General features: G+C 42.0%; 1 protein-coding gene across 8 annotated transcripts in view; it reads left to right on the plus strand.

Annotated features, from left to right (window-relative positions):
- Nucleotides 1-17,288, plus strand: part of Atp2b1 (ATPase, Ca++ transporting, plasma membrane 1) — a 111,514-nt gene that overhangs the window by 66,634 nt on the left and 27,592 nt on the right. For all 8 annotated transcript variants that reach the window (XM_011243549.3, NM_001359508.1, NM_001359509.1 and 5 more), the window contains exons 4-9: nt 5,628-5,882; nt 5,978-6,103; nt 9,799-9,939; nt 12,604-12,642; nt 13,383-13,544; nt 15,505-15,719. In XM_011243549.3, the coding sequence (XP_011241851.1) occupies nt 5,628-5,882; nt 5,978-6,103; nt 9,799-9,939; nt 12,604-12,642; nt 13,383-13,544; nt 15,505-15,719 (938 nt within the window). The remainder of the gene's footprint in view (nt 1-5,627; nt 5,883-5,977; nt 6,104-9,798; nt 9,940-12,603; nt 12,643-13,382; nt 13,545-15,504; nt 15,720-17,288) is intronic.

Raw genomic sequence — 17,288 nt, forward strand, 5'->3', positions numbered from 1 at the left:
GTAAATAGTGTACACTTTTCTGTGGGAAATAGAGAAGAAGAAAAGCTAATAAGAAAATAATATTTACTGAAAAATACCACTTTTTACAGTTTTTCTACTTCTAGTGTATACATCCTTCCAGATTCTAAAAAGTCCACGTGTATCTCTGTGTCGTCATGTGTGTGAGTATGTGTGGACTCTCTGCAGGTCTTAAAACTTACAACTGAGCCGGGCGGTGGTGGCGCACACCTTTAATCCCAGCACTTGGGAGGCAGAGACAGGCGGATTTCCGAGTTTGAGGCCAGCCTGGTCTACAGAGTGAGTTCCAGGACAGCCAAGACTACACAGAGAAACCCTGTCTCGGAAAAAAAAAAACAAAAAACTTACAACTGAACTCTCTAGTTTCCATTTACTCAACCTTCACTATAGAATATTGAAAAATGATATTCTAAATTGTTTTGATATTCTAAACTTTAGTTAAAAAACAATTTTTTAAATTTTATTTTTAACAGTTTTTCCCAAGATTGTAAGGAAAATATTTTCAGTGGTGTGAAATTTATCATGTGCAAAGTCTTAGGGCCAGCCTCCCTGGCATCTCAGCTACTTCATTTATCGGATGTACTGACTAGACATGCCCTCAGATGTGATAGAAGTTCTGCTCATGGAGTGCGTCCGAGGTGATTAGATCATCCTAAAGGCTTCAAGATTCAGAGTCCACTAGAACTTACTGATGAAGCCTAGATTGCTGTCCCATGGAAGTTATGTGGCTTGTTTTCTTTTTTAAGACTGCACGACGAGACAGGCTGGTGCCTGGAGCTCATAGGTCAGCCAGCCCAGCTTCAAGATCAATGAAAGATACTGCCTAAAAAGATGAAGGTGATGAGGGATTCAGGACACACACACACACACACACACACACACACACACACACACACACATAAAAATATTGCATTGCCTTAGATATGGCCATGATTTTTGACTCTTGGTATTTTAATGAAATTTAGAATATAAGCCTATTGCAGTTGGGACACTTCATGTAAAGTCAGTAACTCCCCCATCTGTACATAAATAATGTTGAATGAAGCACTGAGAAGCACAGTGGGACTTTTTGTTTTTATACACTCCTGCCATGTAGCTCAGACTGGTCCCAATCTTGCCCTCGTCCTGCTTTCACCTCTCAGTGCTGGGATTGCAGACACACGCTGACACACTCGCATGGCTCTTCTCATTTTAGTGTGGCTTTTGTTTCTGGCTTAAAGAGAGCTTGAGATCTCATGTCTGTGTCTGTGTCTGTGTCCAGAATGTTACAGCCCGTGTGATGTGATCTTTGATAAAATAAGTCTTTAAAGATTATTAAATAGGGGCTGGAGAGATGGCTCAGCAGTTAAGAGCACTGAGGTCCTGAGTTCAATTCTCAGCAACCACATGGTGGCTCACAACCATCTGTAATGGGATCTAATGCCCTCTTCTAGTGTGTCTGAAGACAACTACAGTGTATTCATATATACATAAAATAAATAAATCTTTTTTAAAAAGATTATTAAATAAAGAGTTTTTGAATGAAATAGTTGCCTTGAGGAAGATACGGGTGGAATGTAGACTGCATATGAATGTATTTCCAGGGGAACACTTTTGGTAAAATGTATTTACAGTGGGACTGAAAGCATGAAACTCTTTGCACCTTTGAGCTTGGATTTTCTCTCTTTGACCATATAGCTTCCAAAAAGTACAGTGGTCACCAGCTGGCAAAGGTCTTCTAGGGATACTGAACTACTTCCTCTCTGTCAAGATCATTATGATCATGGCTGGTGTGGAGTGGAGCCGTGTATGAAGTGAAATATGTCATTGTTTCATGTTTTCTTTGAAACACTCAGTAGTTTAGCGATAAAGATGTGTTTCAGTTAAAACTGATAATTACATAATTGTTTCACAGTTCCTTCCCCTTAACCTCTATTATATTGTCTGTAATTTTTTGTGGTTACCCTTTCAGGAAAAGTTTGAACACATACCTCTAAGTGGTAAATTTAATTATATGTATTTGCCACAGTATCTTTATAATGTACAATTTCAAAAGTAGAAATTTGGAGAATAAAATGATTAAGAAAGATTAAAATTTTATTGTTTTTTATTATATAGTAGTAACCGTAAGACTTCATTGACTTAATTTTGTCATTTATTTATTTATTTCCATTTTTTTACTTGGTGGAGTTATATTGGAAAAACATACTTACCAAGTCCATATTGAGTCTCAGTCCTTTCTGTCAATTGCACAGAGGCTTGGCTGAAATGATAAGTCCATCTTCTGCCTTTTTGCTTTTGAAATATATAAATGAACTCTAACTGAAGTGCTTCATTTGGATAATATCCTAACTTGTCTCTGGGTTGCTGGACGTGTTCAGCGTGGTCTTTTGACCTTCATGTGTTCTTGAATCCATACTTGAACTAATTCAGTGAGTTTGTCTCTTATTATTGGTGCATAGGGGCTATCTTACAAGTGTAAATCATAAATTCACTGAATTAGTTAGTATATACGATAGCATGATCATTGCTTCAGCTTGAAAATAATTAAAATGCAAGTTCTGAGAACTGAATCAGGGCAGGCTCGACACAACACTAAATAAGTCCTCCTGCTTCCACATCACCTTACAAAAATGCTTTGTGCCACCGAGAATTGAGCTCTCAGAACACTTTCTGCGCTTACTGACCCCATTCAGGTGGATCTGACTCTTGCTTTTCTTCTTGAGCATCTCACATGTTCCTCTCCAAGACTGGTCGCCGCCCAGAAACCTCACACTCCAGATTCTTTGCTTTCTGCACGTGTCTGGAATATGCTTAGTCATTTCTAGAATTACTCATTTATTCAATTTTATTTCCAGTATCGTTCTCAGCTTTATCTACCCAGTAGCTTCCGACATTTCAGTTCAACTCAGAAGATGTAATTTTATGTAGTATTCCAAAGAATATATCCCTTCTGGTGAATTTGTAAATGCCCAAAGCAAAGCTCCAAAGGATGCCGACAGTGACTTCATGGGGCTACATACCTGTAACCCCAACACTTGGGGAGAACAAGCAGGAAGATAGAGAGCTAGAAGCCTACCAGGGCTCTATCTCAACACAGTAACAAGAAAAGCAAAAACTAAGACTTAAAAGGCCGGGCGTGGTGGCGCATGCCTTTAATCCCAGCACTCGGGAGGCAGAGGCAGGCGGATTTCTGAGTTCGAGGCCAGCCTGGTCTACAGAGTGAGTTCCAGGACAGCCAGGACTATATAGAGAAACCCTGTCTCGAAAAACTAAAACAAGACAAAACAACCTAAGACTTAAGCCTCCCTGCATGTATGTTTTTCCTTTTTTAGATGCTGGTCATGGGCCACTGCATCAATTTTAGGGGCTTGAGGAATCACACCCCAACCTGTTCAGACTGCTCTTTTCTGCCTTGGAACATTACGACTGACTTCATTTTCTCCCTGGAATTCTCTTCCCTTCATTCGGTCTTTATGCCAGTGGCCTCCGTGACCATATGATGTGCTGTGGAGACCTTAGAGCAGCCTCCTAGCTCACTCAACCTCATTTTATTTTGTTATATACAGCTATGTTTGATCTTCTTCATGAACTTACAGATACATAATTGTTGATGTCTTACCTGAAATTCTGTATTGCATCCCCAATACCTTGGTTTCCTAACGCAGTGTCTGCCAGCCAGTAGGTGTAGATATGGTTGAGCAGACAAGTAGCACTTAGCTTAAATGTGTATGCTACAGAAGCTAAACTGTGACCACACTGTAATAGAACTGATTATGAATAATGGAGTGTATTCTGTCCTTAAGTTTTTACTTACATCTTGTCTGTCATCTGTAATAATAGCAGGCAGCCTCTTAACACTAAACAGCCACATTGTAAGTGCAAAAAGATTCTTAAGGGGAAACTGCCAAATGTTACTGTAGTGAGCACGGATAATCACCAAGTGGAACTTTAGTGCTGATAGAAAGTTTTAGTGGTCTGGAGAGAAGATCAAGCCACCCACAGCATTCCTGTCAGCCAGAGTGTAATCCTGAGCAGGGCCCTAAGGATTCCTAATCCTGTGAGGGCTGAGAGAAGTGAGGAAGCTGCAGAAGAAAACCGTAAAACTCGCCGAGGTTAGTTCATGAGGCTTAAATAAAGGGCCCGTCTCCATTTGTCACAGCCTGGGCCTCAGGGCTGGTACAGAAACTGAGGCACAGTGTCCAAAAGACAGAGCTGATGTCATTGGTGAGAGCGGTTGCACAAAACCGTTTCTAGTACAGATGAAACAGCTTGTGTTAGAAGAGCAGCTAGAGAAGTTTCAGTGCTAGCTCCAATGAGGATGGATGCTTACATACCATCTATTCTACAGCCTGTGGACTCAGGAAGTAATATTGTCTTTTGGGTATCTTCAAGAAATACATTTCCTAAGGCTGTGGATACTGTCAGTGATTCGACAGAGGAAAAGTAAGCTGAAAACCTAAGGGAAGAATTCACCAGTCGAGGTCACTGAAGGATCTACCGGGGTTCATGGAGAAAGGCATCCCCACTAATGGGTGTCTGGAAGCCATCTGTTCTACTGCATGGATGACTGCGTGGTCCTTGACCTCAGTGAAGGAAATGACTAGGTAGAACGTGACTGACTTAGGACTACCGGCCTGAACATGTGACTCAGTTGCTGCTTTTGGATGAGCAAGGAAAACAGCGTCGTGAGGTGGAATTGGCTTGCGGGTTTAGAATATTATGGGTATCGAGTAATAAAGAATGAGAGGATTGATTTCAACCTCAGAAGTGACTCTTCTCCTGTTGATAAAATGGTCCGAAGCAGCCTTACATGCTCCAGCACACTCATCTGATGGGACAAGCCTCATTTTTGGCTGCTGCTGCTTCTTCTTTTTTTTTAACTTACCATTTTTAATTATTTATTTTATTTAAGGGGATGATAAATAATTACATCCTTTCTCCATTCCTTTTCCTCCCTCCAGACCTTTCCATACACCTGTTCTCTCTCAGATTCATGGCCTCTTCTGTTATTGTGGCATGTATGCATGTATATGCATATATATCCTGAATAATACAACCTTTAGTCACAGCCCCAGGAAGGCAGAGACAGAGGCAGGTGGATCTCTATGAGTTGGGGCCAGCCTCATCTGGCTGTTAGCAGCAAACTCCACCACCTCCAAAACTTAGGAGTTGCTGAAGGCTCAGATGATCATTGGCAGCCTCAGCCACAAAGCTGTTTATAGTTACAGTGTGTGCACTTGAGACTTCACACTGCTGCATACTTTGTAATCTATATAGTGTGGCTATCGCTGGCAGGCGCTTGCAGGCTGGAAATCTGTATAAGTTGAGATGCTGATTTAACTGGATTTGCCTGGAATAAAGCACTAGATACTGTAGAGGTATGTGTGTAACTTCTTAGGCTGAATCCTGAGTTTCTCCGTGTGCTCACTCGTCACTGGCAACCTGGACCGCCTTATATATCCTGAGTTTGTAAATCTTAAAGGCAGGGAACTTGAAATGGCAGAGCGCAGAGCGTACCTTGGTAGAGGGATCAAAATGCTGAGTAAAATTGATCGGGTACAAAAAAGAAACCTGAAAACATCCACTTGGTATTTTAAAATTGCCACTTTTTGTTTCTTTCCGAAAAGTTTGTGGAGAAGTTTCTGTTGGGGAAGAAGAAGGTGAAGGAGAAACGGGGTGGATTGAAGGAGCTGCGATCCTCTTGTCGGTGGTGTGTGTGGTGTTGGTGACGGCTTTCAACGACTGGAGCAAGGAGAAGCAGTTCCGAGGCCTGCAGAGTCGAATTGAGCAGGAACAGAAGTTCACCGTCATCAGGGGTGGGCAGGTCATCCAGATACCTGTAGCTGACATTACTGTTGGAGACATTGCCCAAGTGAAGTACGGTAAGCCCAGCAGAGCCCCGCATCCTCCTGCAAGATGCAGAGCTGGACCGAAAAAACGTGTGGACGGCTCAGCATGTCGCTGCCTTCTCTTTCAGGTGACCTTCTTCCAGCTGATGGCATACTGATTCAAGGCAATGACCTGAAGATTGATGAGAGCTCATTGACTGGTGAATCTGATCATGTTAAGAAGTCTCTAGATAAGGATCCCTTACTTCTTTCAGGTATGGATTTATAAACTTGGAACATTTTACTAAAAGCCAAGAAGGTATCAACCTTAGAGGCCATAGAGATTTTTATAAAAAGGACGGGCATATTGCAGAGCTGTATTTCATAAATGAGGATAGAATCCAAAAAGTGAAGAAATTTGAAAGATGGTGTTAGTGTCAAAACTTAAATATAAGTCTTTTAGACTTTTTAATTTAACATTTAACATTTTTATGGCCTGTTAAAGTAAATCATGAAGTGACTGTAGGTTTCAGACAAAAAAATGAGCTCTGTGATGACTGGCAAAGGACTGGTTAGTTTTGTTTTAAATACAACTTTATACGATCAACTACCTCATGGAATGGGTAAAAAAATTAGTCGGAAATGTGAACTCTGTCAGGTTATGCAAGTGATGGAACAGCAGGAATACTGGAATAACATTCATATCACCTAGTTGGGAAGAAATCTGAATGGACATGTTCGAGGAAGGGTTTGCAAAGGTGAGAGTGCTGTGGGGAAGAGAGTGTAGCTAGATGTCTGCTAGGACACTGCTGGTCAGACCAGGAGTAATCATGTCAGCTAAGGTGATGTGGGAATGAAGTTGGAAGGACGATACAGAACGGCAAACTGCCTTCTGAAACACTAGATGACGAGAAGCAGGCATGCCGCAGGTTGCCTCCAGAAGCACTCTGTACATTTAAATTGCTGAGACTCCCTACTCTTTGTTTCATAGTACTCTTTAAAGCATTTTTGAAATTATTTGTCAAAAGTTATATTGTTAGATTAAATTTCACACTGGTGCTCGGGAAGCCAAATGTTAACCTATTTTTTTGTCCTCCATTATCATTATCAAATATTCATGGAATGCTGATGTTTTATCAATGGAGGATTCCTGCTGTCTTAATATTTAATGACTATTTAATAGCTTAGCAGCTATAGTTTTTTTCAGGCCTTGGTGAGCTTTGTATTTGACCAGATTGAACGTGACATTACTGAACCAAAGTCAGACTTGTAATACCTACAGAAATTAAGTTATAGTCACAGCTTTAGACCAGAACCTAAAATTAACCATTATCGCTTTAAGATTTGTAACTACAATGAAGAAACGTACTGTTAAAAAAAAAAAAAAACCCAAACAACCGAATCAATAACCAAGAATACCTATGTATTCATTTATGAAAAGGGTAATTGTCAATCATAACATATGAATTTCTTATTTTAAAAAAGTCGAGATTTGTATGTATGTTTGTCAATACCCTGGGCCACCTAGAGTGCTCATCCTTTGAGTATTTGTGTTGACGTACGAACAGTGCACAGTGAGGATGTCACAGTGAGTGTCTTGCGAATGTAAGGACAGTGCCTGTAAGTAACATGTACTTATTTACAGCTTCTCTGCCACGTTTCTAAGAAGCTAAAATCGGTGTTAACCAGTTAAGACCCATAGTGGGGGGAGAAGGTACCCCACTCATAATCTTCTCACCATAGACTCATTGGCCGTCATATTGGGTAACTAGAGATAGCCTTGTGGAGACTTTTGATATATATGCTTTGTGGACGTTTATGTACATGTAGTTTGTTTACATAGTGCTTAGCTGTTTCAGGATGGGCCCTTTAACTAAGCTTCAGTCCTCCGACAAAAATGACTGGCAAGCTTTGCATACGCTCACTATCCTAACATGCCAGAGTACCAAGAGAACTCTATAAATTTTCCATGTTCAAAGAAAGATGGAAATAAACTTTGCACAGTCCCTTATCACAGTGCGGGTGGGAAAGTTTCTCTGCATTTATTTCCCTGTTCCAAAAATGTACTAAAAACCATGACATGCATTTATTTTTAAATTTACTCTCATGATGCCATCTCTCACTGCTGTTCTTGGCTTCTTAAATTTAGATTTTTAAAAGCAGGGTTTGGTTAGTGGTAGGATAGGACCTGAACAGAGCTGTTTACTTTTCCTGGGCACATTGGCTGCAAACGTTTGAGCAGACTTGGACTAAGGAAAAACAGACCCTAAAAACTGAAGAAAGCCAGAACTGTTCCAAGAAATTGTCTTTTATACATACCTAATAAATATTATTCTCCTGAATTTCATGTGTTTACCTTGTGTCTTCACTGACAAAGGACACGGTGATTAGTAAAACACTAAGAATGTAGAGGGTTTTTTAACTATGCTAGAAAAATCAAAGACCTCAAAGTGTGCATTAAATAAGTTTACCCAGTAATTTGTAGCCAAATGTGAGTCCTAGTGGCATGAACTTTATAGTCTTATTTAGCAAATTCCCCTTGGCATAGAAGATGGTGGTGAATGCTGTAGACCATGGCCTACAGTCATTTGTGAACTGAGAAACAAAATACAAACAAATGATAGCTGTAAAGAACAACTAATACGGAATCAAAAAGAGAAAACTCAGTCTATACAACTGCTTAAAATGCACACAGTAGCAGTGTAGAAAGCCTTGCAGAAATACTCAGGCAGAAACTGGAGAACAGTAGTAAGCAAGTTGTATCCGCTATCTCGACAGAACTGAATTCAATCCTTAGCCTTGTTTGTAATAATTGTATAACTTTAGCCACATTTCTAGAATACAATAATAATATTTGTCAACTTGTAAGATTATTTGTAAAGGACATGGCCTGAATTCAGTGTTCCTTGTCTGTGTTTGCTAGCTGACTGGCTTGGAATTTTATGTTGGAATTGTGGACAAGAAATTCAAGAAGATTGGTTGGTCTCAAGACCAGCTTGCTTCAGTAGGCAGTGTGTAGGGTCAGAAATGACTGAGCCCAAAGAGGGATGTTCAATCACATGGTAGGAAGAGTCGAACACACCAGGACCCACTAGGGAGGCGGGAAGACTAGTAGGGAGCCTGGCAGGAATCTTGGCAGACTGAGTTGGAACCCTTGCTACAGGTTGTGAGGATAAGCATGGGACTATGTGTGCCGTGAACTTCTCCTGGTTATACGCATATTTCTGTATGAACAGTGTGTTTAGTTCATGCTATCCCTCGTGCCCTATGGTTACACCTGGGTTACTTAACTGAATATACACACATTCCAAGCACGGTGCTTTTTTTTTTTTTTCATTTATAGACTTTCTTGGGAAATGTGACTTATACATTTATGAAGTTTGGGCACTCTGATATGTGTTTTACATGGGGAGTTGATACATCTCATTTTCCTATTTATTGTTACTTGGTGATAAAAGTTTTTAGCTCACATATGACAGACTGCAGATTGCTTAAGCTTTAAGACTCCGTGTTGGTCTGCTTGACTAAATATTGATTTTTTTGTTTGTTTGTTTAATGTTATTTTTTTATTACATATTTTCCTCAATTACATTTCCAATGCTATCCCAAAAGTCCCCCATACCCTCCCCCCCACTTCCCTACCCACTCATTCCCATTTTTTTTGGCCCTGGCGTTCCCCTGTACTGGGGCATATACAGTTTGTGTGTCCAATGGGCCTCTCTTTCCAGTGATGGCCGACTAGGCCATCTTTTGATACATATGCAGCTAGAGTCAAGAGCTCTGGGGTACTGGTTAGTTCATAATGTTGTTCCACCTATAGGGTTGCAGATCCCTTTAGCTCCTTGGGTACTTTCTCTAGCTCCTCCATTGGGAGCCCTGTGATTAAAAAAAAAAAGTATTACTGAAATTTGAAATTGGGTAGTTGGAAGGAAACCTCCTATAATTTTTACAAAGTTCTCTGTTGCTATAGGTACTCATGTGATGGAAGGTTCTGGAAGAATGGTGGTCACTGCTGTAGGTGTGAATTCTCAAACAGGAATCATCTTCACCTTACTTGGAGCTGGGGGTGAAGAAGAGGAAAAGAAAGATGAGAAGAAGAAGGAAAAGAAAAGTAGGTGTGGCGGTTTGCTGTAAGCATTGGTATTTGGGAAGAACAACAAGTGAGGGTCTTGAAAACTGGTACCGAAATAGGATTCTTTCATGAGACCGTGATATGAAGGTGTAAGGTGTTAATTACCTAATTCACTTTTAAGTAACAGAAAAGTAGTCCTTGAGGGGTTTTGTCAGTATGTCAGTCCCCTCCACCACAGGAAGAGACGGTCAGTATATACGTAATACTTCAGCCTGGGCTTTTTCCTTGGCCGTTGGATCAGCAACATGAATTGAGCTCTGGCTTCCTGGTTGTCTTTTTCTCCCTCTCTACTAGTTTTCCATTTCAGCCAGAGCTGCATCGCACTCTCACTGGGTTTTCAGTCTTCACGCTTTGTCCTTTCACATACTCCATTGTGTACTGTGTATGGACACGCTGAAGTGTGTGCACACACGGTCAGCGGCTGTGCATTGACTTGCGTGCTTGTGTGTCTATGTAGACCCGTTGTTACATGCCCACATCTTTCATTTCACTGTTCCTGCTAATCCCTCCAAGTGATCTTTCAGCACTTTGCTAGCATAGAGTTTATCCAAAAAGATCTTAGAACAAACTGACCTACACAGAGAGACATCTCAGAATGTAAGCTCAGGGTATGCCACCGTAGAAGGCCCTGCTGCATCCTCTTTGCTGGTATCTTCTGCATCATCCATCTCACTCAGGCACCTGTCAGAACCCTTTCTTCTTTGCCTTGATAGCAGTTTGCTGTCCTGTAACCATTTGGACTTGTTTAATTTGCTTCAGGGTGTAAGCCTATATTTTCTTTTCTCACAAGAGTATTTTAAGATCTTCTAAAATAATCCCTGGCTGAATGGCTTTTATTTTGCTGAGTTTTTTCTTTGGGGGGGTGGGGGCGAGGTTGCTGTTGTGGCTTATGATGCTGGGCATTGTTAGCCCGTGAGTCAACCAGCACTACAACAGAGGTGCATGTTTACTGAGACTGTGTTTAAGGCAGGGTCTCAGGTTCCACCTCAGGCTAGTCTTGAATTCAGTGGGTAGCCCCGGCTGACTTGAGCTTGAGACAGTTGTCCCACTTCAAAGTATTGGTATACAGGCATGACACCTGGCTTGCAGCAGAGCTAGTGACCACCCCTTTAATCCTAGCACTAGGGAGGCAGAGGCAAGCAGAATCTCTGTGAGTTCAAGGCCAGCCTGGTCTGCAGAGTGAATTACAGGACAGCCAGGGCCACACAGAAACCCTGTGTCGAAAACAAAAATCAACAAACAAAAAGGATTGGGTAGATTGTTTGTCCTTTGTGCATTACTATCTTTCCATATGAAGTTCTTATTTCAAACAAAATGCACTTGAGATTATCTTTGTGTAGAGAGTGTAGCTCTGTGGTAAAGAGCTTACTGGCATCCACAGTCTCTGGGTCCATTTCCTAACACTAGGGGTTGGCAGATAGAAACTTGTGGCTGGGGATGAAGGTGGCTCGCCCAGTGTTCTAGATTCCTCCATTCAGTACTCCAGGCAGCCCTTGATAAGCCACCATAGTCTTTTTGAAACATGGCAGTCGTGGTTGCCAAATGCTTTGCACACTCCATCTTCATCTACCTTCATTCTTACTGTCAGGAAAGCGAACCTTGAGAAGGTTGTGTAACTTGATCGGGTAGCAAGTATCTGGTCAAAGCGTCTCTGCTCTTGTCCTAAGATACAGGACTCTTACATCCGTGAATCCTATGAACACAAGAAGTACACTGATGACTGCTCCTACTGACCTGCAGTCACTATTCTAACGCGCACTGTTCCCTAAGTCTTACCCAACTGTCTTGTCTAGCTTTTTTTTTATTTTTCACTTTTCTCCTCCCTCTCTCCAACCCTTCTCACATCTTGCCAACTTTGGCATCTAATCAGACACAGGCAAACCTGTCTCCATGTCCTGTCCACTTGCTTGCCAGCCTGGAATGTGCTTTTCTGGTCTCCAAACCTGAGCTCCCTGAAAGGAGCCAGGTATCCTTTTACTATCGCCTGCCTCATCTTTCCCAAGCTTCTGTTCTTTCCTGCCCATGTTTGTTCCAGGTTTCCCTGCTTGAAGATGCTCTTCTCGATAGAGAAGCTGGAAGAAAACAGGCTGTTTCGCTTGTTCCAAACAGTGGAGCCGGCCCCTCCTTGATTATCACTTCAGACTTGTACTCCTTCTGTGCTCCGTGGATCTGATTTGGCTTGGTGCTTTGTCTGCTCATCATCCCCCTCGCCAAAGCCTCCGGCTTTCCTCCTTGTCTTGTACACTCTTCTTTCCCACTCCCACCAGAGCGCTCCTGGATGCCTATTTTCTTTTTATAGCATCCCCTCCCTCCCTCCATCCTCTCTTTTTCTGCTTTCTCAGGGTTATGTCTGTATTTAGCTTGAAGATCTTTTGCACCATATTCGGGCTTATAACTTATCAAAGAAAGAATAAAGCCTTACGTAGAAATACAGTATGCATACCCTAAACTATTTTGGAGTAGTCTCCCCTTGTAGGACCTAGGAAGTGGTGGACGGGGTCAGCAAGCTGCTGTTTTCTGTTTGTACACCTATACACCGCTGTGTAACAATTCTCTTATAGAAATGTGAACTACCTCTGCATAATTTAGTGTGGCCGTATTCATTTCTTTTGGAAAGCTTTAATTCCCATTTTGTTCTTACAGATAAGAAACAAGATGGAGCTATTGAGAATCGCAACAAAGGTAAATTCAAGATGATTGAAAAGTACAGTTAGCTTGTTTTCTTTTACCTCCAAAAATAGATCTGCTGTGTACTATATTTATCCAAAATTAGGGAGCATGACAGGGGACGTCAACAGCGTTAACTTGGATTAACCTCTCTGGCCACTGCTGGAGTCATGCAGAAGAGAGTGTTAATTACGATCTGTGCTGCCGTGCTCAGGTAGCTTTCCTAAGGGTTGCAGAGTGCTTTACATGCCTGAAATGAAATAGTTGGTAGAAAAAAATCTGTGTAGTGTAAAGTACATTTAAACATAGGCATGTTTTTCTAATGTGTAATCATATACAATATTCTACATTGGATCATAAATTACATGAGTAGGATCTGTAGTCTTCATCTAACCTCGTACCTAACATCACACGAAAAGAAAGAAATTTAGTATTCTTTATTCTTAGTTTAAGGACTGTATATGCTTTATTCCTGTCACTGAAGGTGACATCCTTACATCTGGAACAGTACCACAGGCTAATCTCACTGTTGTCTTATTCACTCTGTGTAGCCATCCCAATACACACACATACACACACACACACACTCTCTCTCTCACACTTACACTTGAATGTTTATAGTTCAGTCTTTTTCTATCAGAAACTGATTTTATAAAAAGAAGAAGAAGAAAAGAAAGAAAAAGAAAAAAGAAAGAGTTTCGAAATGTTTATCATGCCTTTACAATACAACCAAATTGTGTTTTCTCTGAACTTAGCAAAAGCCCAGGACGGCGCGGCCATGGAGATGCAACCTCTGAAGAGTGAAGAAGGAGGGGACGGTGATGAGAAAGACAAGAAGAAAGCAAATCTGCCAAAAAAGGAAAAATCCGTGTTACAGGGGAAACTCACAAAGCTGGCTGTTCAGATTGGCAAAGCAGGTACGTACGGCAGGCATGGGAGAATGACAGAAGGAAGGGTGTTTGTTCTCAGATACCTGTATCTGCTTTAAAAGTGGCTTTTTTTTTTTTGGTAGATATTTTTAGATATTTTCTTTATTTAGATTTCAAATGTTATCCCCTTTCCTAGTTTCCCCTCTGAAAATCCCCTATCCTCTCCCACCCTCCCCCTGCTCCCCAACCTACCCACTCCCACTTCCTGGCCCAGGCATTCCCCCATATTGGGGCATAGAACCTTCACAGGACCAAGGGCCTCTCCTCCCATTGATGACCGACTAGGTCATTCTCTGCTACATATGCAGCTAGAGCCACAAGTCCCTCTGTGTGTACTTTTTGGTTTAGTCCCATGGAGCTCTGGGGTTACTGCTTAGTTCATATGGGAGCCTGATGTATCTGTCTCCTGAGAGGCTCTGCCAGTGCCTGGCAAATACAGAAGTGGTTGCTCACAGCCATCCATTGGACAGAGCACAGGGTCCCCAATGAAGGAGCTAGCGAAAGTACCCAAGGAGCTGAAGGGGTTTGCAGCCCCCTAGGAGGAACAACAATAAAAGTGTCTTCTGCCACAGCGAGGGCATTTTGGAGGCATAAAGGATATTAGAAGAATATTTTTAACTTTTGAATTATCATAGACTCATAATATGATTGCAGTAGACAGACCCTTACTCCGCCTGCTGGTGAGGTAATTGGTGGCCAAGTTGAAATTAGTCCCCAAGTTTGTTTAACCTACAAGTCCGTGCAGTCATGTCTAAATTTCTAGGGTTAGAAATGAAGCCAGGCAGTGGTGGCAGAGGCAGGTGGATTTCTGAGTTCAAGGCCAGCCTGGTCTACAGAGTGGACTCCAGGACAGCCAGTGCTGCACAGAGAAACCCTGTCTCAGAAAAAAAAGAAAAAAGAAGAAGAAGAAGAAACGAAAAGGGTCTGTCAGGGAGACTGTTTAGCAGATTATCGAACCCTAAACGTTTCTTGCACGCACTCTGCTCAGCCTTTTATTGGCTGTCTGTGAAAAAAAAAAATGTACTTTTCTGAACACAGACATTGTGTTCATCTGAGGATACTTAGAATTGTGAAGCTGATTGGCTGAAATGCTGCCTTCGCTAGACAGCAGCACCTATGGAACCAACGCTGCTTTTCAGAGGAGAGCCCGTGGTAAGACAGCGACGCCAGCATTGTCGCCTTTTGACAGATGCTGTATGCAATATGCATGCATTCTGAGAGTCATGCAGACAGCATCACTGGACAGCTAGGCATATAATGGGCGAAGCAGCCTGCGCTCTATACTCAGTAGGCGTATTCCCTAGTAGCAGATACAGTGCATATCAACTGACTCATACTGTAGGAAAGGGTGTTCTTGTGTAGTGATAGCTACTTGAGTAGCTACTAGGTAGGATATTAGACCCAGATGTCTAGACTTGCTTGATGTTTTAATACTCATTTGTAACACATCTCATAGGGGCTCGATGTTTTGTAATACGTAGTTAACATTCCTTTTTCGGAGTTAATGAATCAGTGATGATAGACCAGTGATCCAAGTAGTGTAATTTTATGTGTATATTTTAAAACATGGAGTTAATTTAATTTCAAGACTGTTAAGTTGACCTGTCTTCCTAACGTCTCTCAGAACGTTGAACATAGCGAGCAGCAGCTTGCACACTGACCTGTGGGAGGTCACTTGTATTTGCTTCTTAAATTTGTCTCCACCTTAGACAAGGCGCACACAAAAAAATCCCAAAAAGCTTGTCTCTCAGTTCTCTGGGGTCAGGGTTTAAGTCTGGAGAGTGTCTGATGTGATATGTCAGTACACCCTGGAGAGAACAGCTGCTCAGGAAAATGGAAAAAGAAATATCTTAGCTGGTTATAAGAATAGCCTTATAGTGCTATTACAGAGTTGCAGTGGGTAGCGGCTGCTACATTTAAACAATTGTCCTGTTTCCTGCCTGTATAGGTCTGCTGATGTCTGCCATCACAGTTATCATCCTAGTGTTGTATTTTGTGATCGATACCTTCTGGGTTCAGAAAAGACCATGGCTTGCAGAGTGCACACCGATCTACATCCAGTACTTCGTGAAGTTCTTCATTATTGGAGTCACAGTTCTAGTGGTCGCCGTGCCGGAAGGTCTTCCGCTGGCAGTCACCATCTCACTGGCTTACTCAGTCAAGGTTAGTGATGGATAGTTAAGTAGCCCTATTGTTTAAAGCCTCCGCTGGTTAGAAAATACACGCCCAGGGCATCCTTTTCTGGCCTGGAAAGTGGAGGGTTTCCATTTCCTTAAAAATGCAGGCAGTGATTCCAGGACTTCTGTGCACAGAGCCGCTCACTTCACGAGGAGCAGCAGCCTTGTGAGGTCTCACCGCACCCTCTCTCCCACTCATAAAGTTGAGGTCAGGGTGTGTGCAAATCAGGATTTGGCACACGAGGCAGGATGCTGAGCTTGGGCCCAGTTCCTCAGCCTTGTTGTTTCTGCTTTGCTGTTCCTACAAGGAAGTCTTCCATATGTGGGCAGATTTATATTTCCAGAAACAATTCAGATAATATTTGCATGTGTAAAATCTTTTGCCTCCCTTCCTATGGCTCGCAGAGTCCTGCTCATTCTGGCCCTTGCCCATTGTGCCTATCTGCCCTACCCACTCTCCCTCTGGTCCAACCTTCCCTGCTGATGTTGAGACATGCCATCTGGGATTTGCCTTTCATAATGGGTTTGCAGGTTACTCTCAACAGAAGGATGCTGCTCTTGTAACTTGGGAAGGTAGTTACCATTTCTCCTTAAAGAACATTTCTGACAATGAGAAATCTAACCGTCTTCTTCCGTGCTGACATTCTCCCTTCAGTGTTCTAAATGTTTTACAAACGGCCAGTTATAAGAATTTGTTTGGCTTACTGTTTTAAGTTTGTTTGTTTTGTAAATGTATTGTGTCTGCATGTTTGTGTGTCACACGGTGTGCATGTGCAAGTCAGAGGACAGATTGCAGAAATGAATTCTTTCCTTCCTCTATGTAGAACCCATAAATCCATGTCAGGTCATCAGACTTGGTGGCAAGCAGCTTTACCCACTGAGCGACCCTGCCAATCCCCACACTGTTTATTTTCTTTCAGACATTTAACACAGATTTTATAATTTAAATTTTTTAACATATTAAGGTGTTACAGAGCACAGTTTAACTACCTATTTATACTTTTCCCATTTTTTTATTAGATATTTTCTTCATTTATATTTAAAATGCTATCTTGAATGTCCCCTATACCATCCCCCTGCCCTCCTCCCCTACCCACCCACTCCCACTTCTTGGCCTGGTGTTCCCCTATACTGGGGCATATAGAGTTTGCAATACCAAGGGGCCTCCCTTCCCAATGATGGCCGACTAGGCCATCTTCTGCTACATGTGCAGCTAGAGTACCCATGGAAGGAGTTACAGAGACAAAGTTTGGAGCTGAGATGAAAGGATGGACCATCCAGAGACTGCCCCATCCGGGGATCCATCCCATAATCAGCCACCAAACACAGACACTATTGCATATGTCAGCAAGATTTTGCTGAAAGGACCCAGATATAACTGTCTCTTGTGAGGCTATGCAGTGACTGGTAAACACAGAAGTGGATGCTCACAGTCAGCTATTGGATGGATCACAGGGCCCCCAATGGAGGAGCTAGAGAAAGTACCCAAGGAGCTAAAGGGGTCGGCAACCCGATAGGTGGAACAACATTATGAACTATTTATACTTTTTTAATG

Source organism: Mus musculus, chromosome 10 (genome assembly GCF_000001635.26).
Source record: "Mus musculus strain C57BL/6J chromosome 10, GRCm38.p6 C57BL/6J".
Lineage (NCBI taxonomy): Eukaryota > Metazoa > Chordata > Mammalia > Rodentia > Muridae > Mus > Mus musculus.